Consider the following 17,611-nt stretch of genomic DNA (forward strand, 5'->3'; position numbering starts at 1 on the left):
GCCGAAACACCCTAGGAACCAAAGGTACACTACTGACGATGCGCTCCCCAAATTTCACCAGGCTCACTGTTCATGAACTCTTGGAAGTGCTTGCACAAAGGATAGTAACATCTCATCCTGTGTTCTTGTAATCTTAATTTATTTTCTTTCTATGTGACTTTACCGAAAGAACCAAAGAGTAATTCCTGCAGTCACGAAAGCTTCAAATCACGAGAGTAAACATTTCATGACTAACCCCTGAATGTCGGCAAGGCCGTGTTGATGTCGTGACCACAGTGTGCTGTCCACACCGCGGAATTTAAAACTCAGAGAACGTCAAACTACGTTCTGGAGAACGCACGTGTTGCGTCGGACGGAGAGAGAAAAAACGCGCAGAGAAAAAAGACACATACCTCGCGTAGATTTGCTTACAGACAACATATAGTTTATTTGATATACGTCGCATGAGTCAGTGTCCGAAATATGGTGGATGTCACATTGTAAAGAAGGGTTCACATTTGGTGAAATCAAGTTCATCAAGATACGGCTGTATTCAAACTTTACACTTTTAACCAACTTAAATTGTGCTGCGATTTTGAGTTCAACTCAGCGAAGATTCACCTGTGATGCATTCATCTTTGCTTGTCAGCTGTTCGACAGACCGGCTGTTCATCCCTTTTTACACGCACGCTCTTCCGCCGTGATTCATTGCACGAACCGGTCGGAGCGTTTGTAATTGAACCTTTGGCTGCGATCCAATGGGCATGTACCCGCATGCGCAAATTTGCTCACTGTTACGATCAGACGCGCGGCCAAGTGCATTCAAAATTGGGACGTTTGTTTTGGACCGCAAGGGGGATAGAGACTGCATTAAGTTTGGCAGATTGGGCGGATCACACTGAGGGTGGATCGGTGTGTGTGTGGGCCACCATGGTAACGTGTACAAATATACACATGTGCGTACGCATACGTGTGCGTTGTGTGTTTATGACGTAGAAATTCGTGTTTACGCAGTAAATATGTACACGTGTGTATGTGTGTGTGTGTCTGTGTGTGCGCGTGTTTAAATATAATTTTGAAAAAAACATTGCGAAATAAACTATGGATTTTGGCTGAATGTACCTTAATTCATACGGGAGGGGAGAGAATAAACGACAATCTTTTTTATATTTCAGCGCCAAAATCTCACTTTTTGGTGAACATTTCTTTTAATAAATGTCCGTGTCATTCCAGAATAAGTTAAACTCTCTCTCTCTATATACACACACAGTATTTTATTTTATATATGTTTACGACCACCTTAACATTGGTGGTCATAGATTTGCGCCCTTGGCTCATTAATTTAAATTGACAGTTTAATTACAATATATAAAATTAAGCGTGACTGATGGTTTCTGTCCATGGCAGTCGATTCCACGTCATGGGAAGCTGATTAAGAGCTGTGTTGTGAGTGCATTCGCCCCATGCTGAAACAAGAATATATATTTCGTCTCTTACTACTATGGTGGAACGCATTTGCTCAACTGCTTCTCTCTCCATCACGTGAATAGAAAAATGATTTCACAAAAAAAGAACCTGTCTACTTTCTAAGTCTCACACCGTGAACAGCGTTGTGCTACTTTGCATGTATTACAAAATATTGGGCGGCTAAGATGAGGGCAGCTTTCACAAGCAGGATGTGTTGCCTTGGACATGTCCTCGGTCCACCTGCCAAGCGAGAAGAAAATAAATTAAAACAACGCGCGCACTGTCGGCTCAGGGTTGGAGCGGTGGCGCAGCGGTTAGCGCACGGTGTTGCCATGAACCCGTGTGACTTGAATTCAATTCCGGGGCCACCGCCTGCCATCGGTAGCAAGTGACATCTGAACGAATCCTGCTCACTAAATCACACCCTCCCAAATCACATTGACCAGCGTGGTGAAGTATGGTCAAACAACCCCAGTGAGAGGCGTGGCGCGGGGAGGCCAACATTCAAAAGGGCTGTGCACGCCTTGTTTGAACACGACCTATTGTGCCGTGATGCTGGGCATCGTAGTCTGTGTATATAATTAGTACGGCCACGCTTCGGCCTTCATTTTTAGTCCGAGTTGTGTTGACTTCGCTCGCATCATCTTTATTGTTTTGCTCGGGGTCTTTTGCATTGATGCATTTGTAGTGACATCGGGGACGTCACTGGGTAATGCCGGCTCTAGCGAGGCACGGCGTGCGATGTATTCACATCACGGACACCCCGTACATGTGGGTGTAGTACCAGCCCTACAGGGGCTCGGTGAGCGCCGAGTCATAGAGCTGAGTGGCACCACGCTCGGCGTGCAGTGCCAACCGCTATAGGAGAGGGGTGTGAGAGTACTGGCCATGAATGGGGTTCATGTAGGCCATGGCACTCTAGTTGACCCTGGAAGGCACGTGACGGGTAAAGTCTACACTGGGGGGGGGGGGGGGGGGGGCTAGCGGTGGTCACGTGTCGGGCGAGATCCTGCTAGAGGGTTCGAGAAGGTGGTTGTGGCCAAGGACGGGGCTAGCCACGAGCCGTGAGGATATAAGCCAGAGGGACCGGGGTTCAGTGTTTCTGTTGTCATCCTGAAGATCTACCTGGACCCAAGCGACTCCCAGTGTAATTAGTGTAGTTAGCCTGATGGTCCACCACCACAGGTTGTTATCTGGTGAAGGGGCAGTTACCCCTTTGGGTTGGTATACATAAATGTGTTGCCTCTAAAGAGTATGTCTGCGACTCATTTGAATCCACTACACATTTAATAACGGCAATGTCAACAATGATCGTGTCAGGTGGCGTCGCTTCAGCTCAATGCGTTTCAATTTGCTTACTGAAGGCTTCGTCCTGCCTGGTTCTTTTACCGATGGTTTCAGCTTTTTCTTTTTCGATGGAATCATAACGCTTAAGAGGTTTTTTTTTCCTCCCATCCCCCCCAAGAAAGTTTCAGGTCAAATCATTTGAAAGTCCAAATTTACAAAGGCAACTTGATTAATGCATTGCATTAATAAAACCCTCTTTAATAATGAATTGGTCAAACATCTAATTATCATGCTGCACTGCACTGATAATAGAGTCTTGAGACTCAGGGAGTAGTATTGTTGTCATAGTGGACAGCCCTTTGTCAATTACTGCTGGGTGAAGGCTTCCTCACCTCGTGTCAGGCTATTTGACCATACTTCACCACTATAGTCGGCACAGGTTGGTGAAGGAGAAGACTAGGACTAGTCAGGATATCACTCACCGCTGATATAATCCATGGGCAGGCATCAAACTCGAGTTTATGAATTCATAGTGTGGTGCGCTAGCAACTTGCGCCACCACCTCATATACATTCGCATGCATTAAACGATCGTGTTAAAAAAGCAAACACTTCACGTGTCAAATCAAGCTGGAAGACAGTATAACGACGATCATCCAACTGTCATTTCATGTTTATTTGAATGCTAATGAGCAATTTCCCTTGCAATTCTGAAAGAGTAAGATAATGATGCCAAAACTTTTTTCTTTGTCTTTTAAACTCTACAAATGTCATTTAATTGCAGCAAAATAATGACACCAACGACATTCCTTGCAATTTAAAGCAGTGGGACGATTTGCGTGTATTAGTACCACTCCTTCTTACATGACCTTTCAGTGTTGTCGAAATTAACCCCCCCCCACCCACAGACGGGAATACAAACCCACTCTGAAGCATAACATTAACTGACCTGAAACGATATCGCTAACCCACCCCTTACAATAGGGGTGGAACAATGTCCCGAATTCTTAAGCACGCGATACATGCGCTAAATTGTGTGTGCGTGTTGTTTAGACCGGTACACATTCTATGTAATGGGGCTCACGTCATGTTTGCAGCCACCAGAGGCCCACTACCAGTCGATACAATAACAACAACAACATATAATCTATTCTGGAATTTCATTGCAACACTGAATCATGGCGAGTCATTTAACCCCACGTAACACGAAACAACCCTAAGCCCCCTTTTTGCAGTCGGAGAGTTTCCACCGCAGTCTCCGGGCCTCCGCTCAGTTTGGGATTCAAGGCACCACGCCGCGGGAGTGAAAGGAGGGGGACAGGGTGGCGTTGGGGGTAGAAGTGCACCTCTCTCCGGCATACTGATGGCGCGAGTGCAGTCGCGTGGAATGAGCGCTCTGTAATTGAGCTATAACCTCTTGAGCAAGAGGCGAAGGGGGGGGGGGCACGGCGCGCTCACGGAACGAGATACCTCAAGTAGTGCCGCAGGAGGGCGGCGCGGGCTTGAGAAGCACCGCCCGCTCCGATAACGCGGCCGTGCTCTGGCATCTAATTGCGAGCAGTCACCCGTCTTAATAAAGGCCGTAGGGAGCGGAGGCGGCGGGGGGGGGGACACCGGTGGAAAGGTGTTGCAGCTGTGATTCTCAATCCTAGTCTTTTGATGCTCACCTTCCACTATTCTGGCATCCCGGGTCTTTCCCAAAGGGGCCGACATGAGACACGCTCGACTCAATATTCTACAGCACCAACTTTGTACGTATGTCATACAAATTCAATTGTGATGTAGGAATAGAGAAACGTCATCATCATCCGTGATATATCCACTGCTGGATGAAGGCCTCCTCTCGTGATTCTCTGCGATGTAATACTCCACTTCCAAGGTTTAAGAATAGGATGTTATCATTGTGCAAAGCCACATTACTTAATCTATATTCTCATGAGAGTCACAGTTGTCTCTATGTATTGCATTAAGGTGGCACACAAGGATGGCCCTCATCTCCTATTGGTAGCCATCGGCCAGTGCTAACATTCCACATTCCCATGGTTGGGGCCAGTGCCTCCATGTGATAACCACAGCGGACTTCCCACAAAGTAGTTTTCATTTTTATCAACCCATTAAAAATAAATAGGTTTCATGAAAAACAATAATTGGTTTTACCCTTTCTGGCAATCAAAAATGTTTGAAAAACAATGCATATATTTTCAGAGCATGTTTGTTTGCATGTTCACCACAAGTACGTGTGGTTAATGCACACTTGATTCCTTGCAATAGGTATCTATTTGATATTTGGACATCTTCACACCTGTTTTATTGCCAGAAAGGATAAAACCCATTCTTATTCGTCATATTTTGATACTGGCAAAAAGGTCTCATGAATAGGCAGCGTCAACCAACCAGGATTTGTCACTAACGGACTTTTGGTGGATTTATGTCGTTGACCACAGTGTCACCTGGCTGGAGTGTTCCTTGTATCGCAACCTACCCCACCACCACCCCTCCTCCTGGAGCCTCCTGCCCTCTTCAACGTGTACAGAACGCATCGGGTGGGATGATTCCGAGGGCGTTGCAAATGGGACCGCGTGACTCAGAAAGTTGCATTGGCAGCCAATTGAACCTTATAGCGGTACCCCGGGGTTCCATAGTACAATGTCCGTGATGCAGACATTTTTAGTCTGTTGATGATCGGCGATGCGGCAATCGACTCATCTCGACGAGCTGTACACGATGCACCACAAGGTGCGTACCGCGAGCGTTCAGGGTTTCAGCGCAATCGTCTTCGCTGCGTTTCGGCATCGCGTAGTGGTACTGATTTCGGATTGATTGGTACCCCAGTCGCGGAGTTAAGTACACCCCTAGTGTCCCAGAAATAAAATATTGAATTGCCTCGGCCATTTTGTATTATTTGGTACCCCGGGGTACCGCCATGAGGATCAATTTCTGCACGATGCAAATTTCAATATCGGCCTCATTGCACACGAAGCTCTCCACTTGATGGCTCCCTCCCGTTCGCCTTCCAGTGTGAAATTTGCGGTGAGCGGCTCGTCAGAACACTTTGGCGAATCCGCGTACCGAATTAAGAATTACTGACGGGATTTTGCTCCCTGATCATATAATTTCCTCTGCAAATGTATCGCGATATAAGAGGCGGTTGAAAACTGACTCTTTTATTTGCAGATTACCATGACGTCGCTCAACATGAGTTGTTCTGTGCATTAGTATACACATATGTTTTATGCTGTACTTTTAACCGTTCTGCTGATTAAAGTTCCTGCTACTACCTTGGGAATTGTTTTCAAGACTTGTTTTTGGGGCAGTAACGTGGCCCAGCAGAAGCACGTTTTCGAGCTTATTGCAGAGGTTAGCAGTTCAAGCCCACGGCCACCCTGGTCAATATTGCGCGTCCGCTAACCCTGCAAATACAAGACGTCTGCATCGCAGCGGACGTAAACAAAAACATCCCACGATGCTATTTGAGAAAAAAAAAACATGCGGCCATATTACGGTCCAAAATGTTTTTCCAACTTAAAAAATTACTGAGATGGGAAACGCGTGATAATTGCTGCCCCCTATTGTGAAACCTTCGCAGGGCCCTCCTTAACAAAAATAATCTTAAAACTCAATGAGCCGTTCATAGAGAGACAATGCACTCACAATATTAATGGGAAAAAATGACAAAATTTTGTAATGCACAACATCAAGCAATAGTTGATGATGATGATGGAGATGAGCACTCGGGTTCCTAACTCGCCTGACGTGCGGCCGACGTTGGCGTTGGGTGTGGAGGCTCCGCCTTGGGCCCCCGCGGGACGCGCCGGGCTCCGCTTGGCCGTGACGTTGTGGAAGAGGGGCATGGCCTCGGCCGCCTGGACGTCCCGGGGCCCGCCCGGGCGCCGGCGGCCCCCCGCCATCTCCACCGTGAGGGCCGCCCTCGCCTTGTGCTCCTGCGCGGGCCACGCGTGGCGGTCGGTGACGCGGCACTCGTACGTGCCCTCGTCCTGCTTGCGCACGTTGGTCAGGTGCAGCCGGCTGGAGATGCTGCTGCCGAGAACCCGGACCACCTGCCGCGCCGCGTCGGGTGACATTTCGTCAGGCGTGCTCGTTCATCATGTGCGCGTCAATAATTTGCCCTCTGACGGTCGTGGGCCACGTGGGACGATGGCTGAGAGTGGCCCACGCCGCGCTGAATACGGCACGGCATCGCTAACGCAGAAAGGAGCCGATGGCAGTCGGTGACGGTAAAGGTGCAGTCCCCGCAATTGCTGGCTCACGCCGCTGCTGGCGAAAGAGCCTCCACTAGAGCGAGCTCTAGAACAACCTCGTGAAGGGTGTCTTGGCGTTCTCTTCTACGTCTTGGGGGAGTTGGGAGTAACCCCCACTCTAACCCATCGCACGTGACTTGCCGATCGACTGTGGTGTACCAATTTAAACTGGTGGGTGGACAGATGCAGGGGGCGTTAATAACAATTTTCATTTAAAGTCTCAAGGCTTGCCGACTGTTTCGACTGCCAAGCCGGATGATGGAACGGGCTGCCTCTGGATTGCAAGTCCAGTGTGATTACAGCAGGCAGCTCCCCGGTTGATAAATAATACGATTATAATCACGTGCATTTATTAATCCAAGAAAGCTTCACTGGGTTGTTTGTCAAAAGGTTCCTGCAAGATTGGGTTGTTTGGCCATTTTCCTAATGAATGTCTTGCAACATGGAAGGAAACTGACATGCTTCGAGAGGTATACGTAAAACCATGTATGTCTGTATGTATGTATGTCTGTGTGTTGAACTTCTTTCGCACCGTACATAGCCAACTGTGCTAATCCGAGGTGGGGAAGAAAGACAACAAACTGAACATAAAAATCAGTTCTAAAAAAAAGAGCTTTCAATCTAGATTACTTGAAAGTACGTAACTCCAGTGGCTTCTTAATAATCGGAAGGAAGAGCTTTCCAGACCGCCGCAGAAGGGCATCTGAAAGCTAGCTCTCAAAAATCCATACCGATACGCAGAAACTCTTTTGCAGTACTGGCCTCTAGTGGCCACTCCGCAGCCGAGCGGGTTAAAGGTCTTGGACGCTCAATAAAATACCGTGCCATCCACAAAACCGTGATTACGGCACTTGTGACCAAACCACGATCAAAAGCACAGCGGGTGCATTGGATCTCATTGGAATTCAGAAAATGATCATAGCTGCACCAGCTAGGTATAGCTGAACCATCTTTCTGAGATGGCATGAGATCAAAAGCTTAGCAGAGTTTGTCCAGGCTAGTAGTATATTCGAATGCGATATCTCCAGGGCGTTTTGGATGTTGTCGTCGTAGGACAGCGAGGTGGCTAGGAGATTGCACCATGGCAAAGGGTTAAATCCACACATTGACTCAATGGGTTGAATGTATGGGGTGGAAGGATGTTTACTACCTTGCCTGGTATACACGAGGTCGTGGGTTCGAACCCGACCCTGACGCCTGCTGTATATTTGGAATTTGCATGTTCCCCCCATGGTTGCGTAGGGTTTTCTCCGGGTTCTTTGGTTTTTCCACATGGTAAACCACTTCGTTGAGCTATTGTTTGTGGCCAGGTCGCTTCTGAAAAGAGCTATGTAGCTCAGTGGGCCTTATTTGGTAAAATAAAAATAAAGTGTTTAATCGTATATGTGTATTGAATCTGCCTGTGCAAAGTTTTAAGCGTTATCACCTGGTACTCCAGTTTTTTTCCACATGCTAAACAGAATAATAGAATTAGCCCATCATTTCAGTACAGGGCACTCCTGAAATTGAGTCTTGAGTATCTTGATACTCAGTGAACCTGTCCTGGATAAAATAAAGGCATGATTTTGAATTTGTAGCAAAATTTGGTTTCATAAAGTTCCAGGCAAAATATAAATGGTATCTTTGTCACCAATTCACAATGCTTTGCTCTGCCACACGGGCTTACTACAATCCTTCACATTCAGTGAAGAGTATGCACTTTTAATAATGCCTCGCTATTACAAGACAAGAGTGGAATTCAAACCAATGTGCTGCCAAAATCCCGCGAGATAAAAAGCTAAGTGGCCACCCCAAATTGTGTAAAATTAAGACACCAATGCAATCCGTAGCTCTTTAGTAGATAAGCGCATTCTGGATGGTGTATGAGACACTGGGAAGTGTTTTTTGTCAAGTGCTGTTCCTTGGCTGATCCCGCTACAATAATATAATTGATTCTCCCTCTCTAACTGAGGCCATTGTCACAGTTGGTGGAGAAAGAGAGAACATCATGTAAAAAAAAAAACAGACCACATAAGCACCAATTTGGTACAACAATGGAATGGGGGTCTTGCAGCAAACAGAGATGCAAACGAAAATATCAACCTAGAAACGTAGGGCGTACAGATGTTACTGACGTTTCCCAAATGGCCTTCAAGCGATCTGCATTACAGACCCGACTGCTGACAACTACAAAATCTAATTGCACAAATAGGAAAAGAGTGGATTTGTGGACTTGAAGATTCCTATAACAGTACAATGGCCTTTTTTTGCTGTGTGCAATTGGATTTAATTGGAGCGGACACTTGCCCTCATTTGAATGCGGAATGCGGTGTAATAGTGCCGGCAAGAGAGTGATTGGAATTCCGTCTTTGGAGAAAAAATAGTCAAACATTATCCTGTATTGGTTGCCACTTGCCCCGGTACATAATGAGCCTAACCTTTAATTCAAAAATATCACGAGTAACCATAGTAATGGGTTTGCTATGAAGGTGTATAGTCGAGATGAAACGGAATGTGTTTAAAAACATCCTTCAGCATTCCACAGAGCCCCATTCACAATCATAGGAATGAAGGGTGCACTTACTGAGCTGCCCATTTGCAAAATGCCTATTCACATTCGCATGCCGTATTGGAACAATATTAAACCACACAAAATGACTTTTCAAGCAATGATTAAGCTCATTACACATCAGTCAGACAATCTATTTATTACCTCCTGGAATGTATTTAAAAAAAAAGGTTCAAATTCTGAGAATTCATTGCACCCCAGTGAATTCATCATCTGGCATCACCGGCGACTAAAACCTCATTTATCAAGACTATTTAAGATTCTCTCTTTATATTTCTCAATATTTTCTGAAGAAGAAGAAGGCGAGTCTGTAAAAAAAGAAGGCCATCAAGATATTCCTTTGCTCTCAGTTACATGAAAAATGTATGTTGTTATTTATTAATTAAACTTTCATTTTTTTCTTTAAACATATCTGAGATTGAATCGATAGAAAGCTGTAAAAGAGAAAGATAAAAACAGGAGGTTCCCCTTCTTATTGCCGCGCGTGCACCACCACCATGCTCTCAAATCAATTCCAACTTTTCGTGTCCAGCGAGCAGCAAGCAATTCCAGCAAACACGGAATTCAGAAAGCGTACTGCTGGTGTTCAAAGTGAATTGAGATTCGTGATTGTGAACAAAAGAAGCCAAGTTTTTCTTCGTCATGTATATTCAACAAAAGTAGTCTCGTCTTCATGAACCTACCTAGCGAATTTTCATACGTAATATCTACCGCATGTTTCCGGCACGCATCCTACCTGACATCTGTTATAAAGAGCTTCATAGCTCATTGGATTTCTCCAGGAAAAATAAAGATTTTGATTCCGATAATTGTTGTAATTTTAATGTTATTTTAAAATTGGATTACAGGACACGATGGGAATGCCTATATGTTAGAAGGTAATTGAAAGCTTGTCAGGATAAACTCATAGGCAGTTTGACTTCTATATTTGCGTGTGTGGGAGGGGCAGGGGTTCGCTTCGTTCCTAACATTAGGAATCGCGTGTGCATATAATTAATTCATTGGTTTTTAATGTTAATTCGAAACTACTGAAAATAAGTTAATTAAGTGTCCGGTTTAGGGGGGGGGGGCATAGCTTCCCCCGTGATACCCCCCCGCATCTCCGCCCATGATCAAAATGAGATAAATGGTGGCAGGATGGACTACTCTTGGAAAACTTAATTTAAACATGTGTAGTAAGTATATGGAGGCTTGACGACAGGATCGGAGGCACACTTATTTATTACACCAACACAGTTATTTACAGGTCACTGGGCTACAGGGATTCCTCGACAGCTAACCCCTCTAACCTATACCAATTCCTCCACTACGGGACTAGGGGAGGCTATCTGTCCCAGCTTGGTTAAGCTGGGATCCCGGCTCCCTGAGTCACCAGACCAGCTTCGTCTGGGCTCTCGGGGCCACGCCACCGGCTTGCCCTGGTCGGCCCTTATAAGGACAGCGAGCCAGGGGAGCTCTGGGGCCTACACTAGCTGGTCTTCCGTCTTCTCTGGTTATAGCTGAGTCCCGACTCCCGAGCCTTTCGGCTCATCACCTTTTATAGGACTTGCCCCCAAGGGGGGGGCCCGTGGGGGATACACATGCGGACGTCGGTGCGAGCGCCACCCTTGTGTACGGCCGTAACCCCGCCCCTTGTGTTTGTTGGCCATCCGTGGCCATGCATAATCACACCTCAACATTCGTAGACATGCGCAATTACACCTCTACATCACCCCCCCCTGTACAGCTCGCAGCCGTCCCCGGCTGCAAAAAAAATCAGAATAAAGGTGCATCCCTCACAAAAACCCCGTGTGTGCCTCGCGTAATTTTTAACAAGAACAAGAACAACGAGAGGAAGAGAGAGAGAGAGAGAAAAAAATAACCCGACGCACCCCCCCCGGATAACACCCCAAAACCAACATATATATACACTCCGGACGTCACCTTTCCCATCGTCCGCAAGGCCCCCCAACGGCCGACCTCACAACACCCCTCCCCTTTTGTCCGCAAGGCCCCCCAACGGCCGACCTCACAAAAGTCTGCGCGTTTTGGCGCGCGTTCTCGCGGCGGGTCCGTCACAAGGGTCCGTCCCGGCACGCTCAGTGACGGTTGTTGACGGTCCGGATGCAAGAGGGTCAGGCTCCGCTGCCGAGTGACCCCCGACCCCTCCGGGAGGGGTTGGTGGGCGTGGGCCCGTCACTCCTGTTTCACCTGGGGGCGGAACAGTTGGCGTCAGGTTAGGCGAGTGCAGCGACGACGGGGAGTCGGCGACACCCTCACACGTTTGGCCATGCGTGTGTGTGTGTGAACCCCGGGGCGGCGTGACGAATGGTTTTAACCTTGAGGGGTGCACATACCACCGGCGCCTCCCCCATTTGACGCGAACACATTGCGGCCGCAAAACCTGCACGACCTCCACTGGCCCCCGCCACGGCCGTACCAATTTCGACGAGGTTGCCAGCGGCACCTGAGGACAGTGCAACCACGCCCTGTCCCCTGGTACCCATTTGACCACCTGCACCCGCCCCAACCGAAGCCTCTCGTTCGCCTTCTGGCGGAGTTCAGAATTTTGCACGGCCGCTTCCCGCGCCTCAGACAATTGAGCGATGTTAAATTTAACGTGTTCGGACAACTTAGACTTCGCCTGGAGCGCCGAGAGCTTCAGCTGGGTCGCCACAGGAGGGTTAACTTCGCGCCCATACATTAAAAAGAAAGGGGAAAATCCGGTGGCCGCATGGGGAGCCATTCTGTAGGCCTGCAACACACCGGCTATGCGGAGGTCCCAATCCGTCTGGGATACCGACACCTGCTGGGACAGCATGGACGTGATGGTCCGATGCAGCCGTTCCACCATCCCGTCAGTTTGTGGGTGATACGGAGAGGTCCGAACCTTCTCCGTACCCAAGAGGTCGCACACCTCACGTAGGAGTTTACCAGAAAAATTCCTACCCTGGTCAGTAAGCAGCCGTTCCGGAGCACCCTTGTCGAGGACATAGCCCTGGACAAAGGCCTCCGCGATGGCTGCTGCCGATTGGTTCGCCAGGGGCCAGGCCATAGGCCATCTCGTGAAGTATTCAACCCCCGTTAGTAAATACCTATTGCCCCTGGGTGTAGCGGGAAATGGGCCAAGTATGTCCAGAGCGACGAGCTCGTTAACCCTGGAAACTTTTATGGACTGCAGCGGAGGGTTGGATCCCCTAGCAGGTGGCTTCCTCTGCGCGCATTGCGTGCACGACCCCAAGAGGTCCCCCACGTCCTTTTCCATGCCCGGCCAGAAGAAATCTAGCTGGAGCGTGGCAAAGGTCTTATGAACCCCCAAGTGCAGAAGCCGCTCATGAACAGCCCATACCACCTTACCCCTTAAAGCAGCAGGCACCACGAGCCGCTGGCGCCGGGTTTTACCATTCCAGTGCATCAAAAGTCCCTGGAACAACCCCCACGAGTCAACGTTTTCCACCCCCTGGCCAATCCCCCCGGCGCGACGGCGCAGAGCGAGGAGGGAGGTGTCCTCCATTTGGAGGCGACCCCATTCCGCGACTGACAACCCCAGCAACGAATCCCTCCCTTCTTGCTCGATAGGACCCGAAACCGAAGGTGCATCGGCAGCGGCCACGAGGACCGAATCGGTGGTGACGTTCGGAGACCTACAACGCCCCGAACCCAAGAGGCACGCGCACTCCGAAGTGGGTGGCAATCGCGACAGGGCGTCAGCGTTCGTGTGGCGGAGACCCTTACGATATGTGGTGACAAAGTCATAGTCTTGGAGAATCTCCAACCATCGAGACAACTGGCCCGATGGTTGTTGAACCCGCAGGGCGTATTGTAGGGCCGCATGATCTGTACGGACGGTGAACCGCCGACCGTACAGATACGGGCGGTACTGCTGAATGAAATAAACAATCGCCAATAATTCCCGACGGGTAACGCAGTACCGCTGTTCGGCTGGAGACAGTACCCGACTACCGTAAGCCACCACATGCTCTACGCCCCCAATGAGCTGGGACAGCACGCCCCCGATGCCCGTGTTACTTGCATCTGTATCGAGCAAGAAGGGTTGTGAAAAATCCGGGTAGTTCAACGGCGGCGCCCCCACCAAAGCATTCCGGAGGGCGCGAAAAGAAGCCTCCTCCTCCGGCCCCCAATGAAACCTGACTCCCTTGGACGTCAAGGCATGCAAAGGTTTCGCAATCGTAGCGAAGTCAGCCACAAATCGCCGATAATACGACGCGAACCCAATGAAACTCCTGACCTCTCCCACAGAGGTGGGAGTTGGCCAGGAGCTGACGCATTCCGTTTTGGCGGGATCAGTGGATATCCCCGAGCGCCCAACAATGTGACCCAAATATCGCACCGATTCGCGGAGTAAATGGCACTTCTGTGGTTTAAATTTCAAATTGGCAGCCCGCATTTTGAGAAAAACAGCACGCAACCTCTGGAGGTGTTCCTCGAAGGATTTGCTAAAGACGATGACATCGTCTAAGTAAATCAAACACGAATCCCATTGCAACCCTGCCAAGACCAATTCCATTAACCGCTGAAAAGTTGCCGGCGCAGAATGTAAACCCATCGGCAAGCGGTTAAATTGGAAGAGACCCTGCGGTGTCCGAAAAGCAGTCTTAGGTTTTGATTCGTCATCCAGAGGAAGCTGCCAGAATCCAGATAGCAAATCGAGGGTGGAAAAGAATCGCGCCCCCGCCAAGGCATCGAGCGACTCATCCATTCGAGGAAGCGGGTACGCATCTGCCACAGAGATTTTGTTCAGACGCCGAAAGTCGACACAAAACCGCAGTGATCCGTCGTGTTTTTTCACCAAAACGATCGGCGCGCCCCACGGGCTATTGGAAGGGGAAATGATATCGGCGGCTAGCATGTCATCAACAGCCGATTTGACATGATCCTTTTCGGCGGGACTCAACCGAAAGGGATTTTGGCGGATTGGCGCGCTGTCACCCGTGTCAATATGGTGTCGCAGCAATTTAGTACAACCAATATCAAATTTGTGTTGACTAAAAACGTCAGCAAATTCGCTCAGAAGAACTCGCAGCTGCGCGCGCTGCGAGTCGGACAGGTCCACTGAACCCGCGCAAAGCGCATCCAGCCAACCGTCATCACAGTCCGAATGCGGTCGCGACGGAGGATCGGTGGATACCTGACCCACGAGTGGTTCCTCATAGGGTACCGGCGTTGCGTGTGCAAGCACGGTCCCTTGAGGAACCACGGCCGTTCGCGATCCCACATTAAGGACTGCAATGAAGGGGTCCCCATCCCCCCTCACCATGGTCTGAGCCGCGAGCAAATCTGGTCCATTTACCCCGGCCCGAGATGGTCCCAACAAGACCCCCCGATCCGCAACCCCTTCATTAAACGGCCGACGCAATCTAAGAGGGACGAGCATCTGAGCCCCCGGAGGCACGCGCACAGTTTTTGTGACGAGCGCCTGCACGGTGGCAAACGCCCGACGCTCCGTGGTGGGGGAAGACAGAAATGTAACGCGTCGGCCCGATGGGAGCTCAATGCACCCTTGGTCAATAAGGATGCGGATGGGCATTTTGGCCAGAAAATCCGTCCCCAACAGGCACGGAACCGCGAGTGAGGAGGAAACCAAAACAGGCCCGGATAATTTAATGTCCCCAATGCAGATAGTGGCGCGGATTTGGCCAATAATGCCCAGAGAGCCCCCGTTAGCGGCATAGCACGGCACGTCAACAGGGAGCAAGGGACGACTTTGAACGGGAAGGATGTTATAAATTAAATCAGATATAATGGTCGCCGATGCCCCTGTGTCAATTAAAATCCGCACCTCTACCCCATCAATGTGACCGACCACGACCGAAGATCCCGCCGACGCAGCAATGACACGATGGGCGAGCTCCGACCACTGACCCGGTTGGAGCGCCCGCCGCATTACCGAACGATCGCGCGCGACGGATGGGGAATTTGGAGCCCTGTTTAGTTGGGCGCGTGAGTGTGTGTCGGATGTGTGCGTGGGCCAAACGTGTGAGGTGCCGCGACTCGCCGTATTTCTCTGCTGGAGCTTGGGAGGAGACGGCGTGGCGTCCTGGCGAGGTGTCGCCCCGCGCTGACGGGGAGCCCGGCATCCTGACGCAACGTGGCCTTGCAGGCCACAGTTGTAGCAGCGTGTGAGCGCCCCCGATGTCCTGGGCTGCTCCTGGCGGCTCGGTCCATTCCGAGCCTGTGGTACTGCCGCTCTCCATTCCCCTCGCCGCTCCACCCCGCAGGCATGGCTGGCCGCCCCCTTTGCCGCCTTTCGACGAAGGGACCGCAAGCCCCCGTGGATGTGGCGCGCGACCAGCAGGGACGACATCTCTGAGTCGTCTTGAGCCAGGACGTTGACGTCCAGCTCATCAGCGAGTAGCAGCAGCTTCTCAGCCACCATGGCATCCACTCCTTCCTCGTCCATCCTTGGGAAAGCAGCCTTCGCTAGAGCCAGGAGAGCAGTCCGGAAGGCCAGAGGTGATTCGTTGGTGCCCCGACGCCGATCGTGGAAAAGCTGCCTGCAGTCCGAAGGCGGCCCATAGACGGCTGACAGCAGCTGCAACGCCAGGTGTAGGGTGGCGCGCTTTTCCCTCGGCGCCGAGGTGAGGGTAGCCAGGGCGTCGTTGTCCAGCATCGCTGGCAGCGCGCGTAGAGCCTCGGCGTCCGTCCAGTTCGCCATCTCCTGATGAGCGATGAACCGTCTCTTGAAGCCGCCCCAGTCTCCGTCTGCGCCTACGAATTCTTTCAGAGGTGGCAGACGCTGCTGCAAGGCGACGTCCGTGGCTGTAGATCGCTCTCCGTCGCTCCCCGCCGATGATACAGTGTGGGCGAGCTGTGCACATGGCATCGCCGGTCGCTCCGATGTTGACGCGCCGGCCGGTGTTGATGATGTCACGGCTTGTGCTTGGCGCTCAGCAGTCACGTGACGCGGGCCGGCCCCGCCGTCCGCTCGCACTGTAGAGATGGCGGGAAATTTAACCGCCAGCCGCGTCGGGGTGGCGGGAAACGTTGCCGCGCGCCGGCTGCTGTCGTCGACCCGCGCTGCCCCTCCAGCCCCCAGCCGCGTGATCTCCTCCAACGCAGCGGCGGCGGCGTAGAGCAGTTCCGCCAGGCGGGAGTGGGCCAGCCGGAGTCCTTCAGCCGACGCATCCCCCCCCTCTTGTCGTAGCGGCACGGGCGTACTTGGCCCCGGCTGCTCCGATCCGACCCCGGCCATTTCTGGTGTTGAATCGGCCGCGGCGTCTTCCATCTCCGACTCCTTGGTACGTGTCGTCCCTCGTGTGTCCATCGTTTGGACGTTTTACTTCTGACACCAGATGTAGTAAGTATATGGAGGCTTGACGACAGGATCGGAGGCACACTTATTTATTACACCAACACAGTTATTTACAGGTCACTGGGCTACAGGGATTCCTCGACAGCTAACCCCTCTAACCTATACCAATTCCTCCACTACGGGACTAGGGGAGGCTATCTGTCCCAGCTTGGTTAAGCTGGGATCCCGGCTCCCTGAGTCACCAGACCAGCTTCGTCTGGGCTCTCGGGGCCACGCCACCGGCTTGCCCTGGTCGGCCCTTATAAGGACAGCGAGCCAGGGGAGCTCTGGGGCCTACACTAGCTGGTCTTCCGTCTTCTCTGGTTATAGCTGAGTCCCGACTCCCGAGCCTTTCGGCTCATCACCTTTTATAGGACTTGCCCCCAAGGGGGGGGCCCGTGGGGGATACACATGCGGACGTCGGTGCGAGCGCCACCCTTGTGTACGGCCGTAACCCCGCCCCTTGTGTTTGTTGGCCATCCGTGGCCATGCATAATCACACCTCAACATTCGTAGACATGCGCAATTACACCTCTACACATGAAAAGCAAGATTCCAATGTGCCTGAAGAATGGGTTTTTTGTTTGTTAAATCGTTGAGGACTAAGCGCTGCCGCCGATTCAGAAACGTGGACACGAACGAAGAGAAAATGGAGCGAAACCTAGAAAAGTGCGCAAAGAAGCATACAGAGACGCCCGCTTGGAATTACACTGAGAGAGGGAACGAGGGGATGAGTGGGTCATGGAATAAATACAGATCAGAGGCATCACAATGACGTGAT

The 17,611-nt window shown here is 50.7% G+C and overlaps 1 protein-coding gene across 2 annotated transcripts in view; it reads right to left on the bottom strand.

Moving 5' to 3' along the window:
* Positions 1-402: 402 nt before the first annotated feature.
* The window catches only part of LOC133350837 (V-set and transmembrane domain-containing protein 2-like protein), a 34,996-nt gene continuing 17,787 nt past the window's right edge, over positions 403-17,611 (bottom strand). For both annotated transcript variants that reach the window (XM_061565610.1, XM_061565609.1), the window contains exons 4-5: positions 6,481-6,790; positions 403-1,686 (exon numbers count right to left, since the gene is read on the bottom strand). In XM_061565610.1, coding sequence (XP_061421594.1) covers positions 1,595-1,686; positions 6,481-6,790 — 402 coding nt within the window. In that variant the 3' untranslated portion in view covers positions 403-1,594. The remainder of the gene's footprint in view (positions 1,687-6,480; positions 6,791-17,611) is intronic.

The sequence above is a fragment of the Lethenteron reissneri genome, chromosome 35, assembly GCF_015708825.2.
Source record: "Lethenteron reissneri isolate LAM-NWPU_2019-01 chromosome 35, ASM1570882v1, whole genome shotgun sequence".
In the NCBI taxonomy this organism is placed as follows: Eukaryota; Metazoa; Chordata; class Hyperoartia; order Petromyzontiformes; family Petromyzontidae; genus Lethenteron; species Lethenteron reissneri.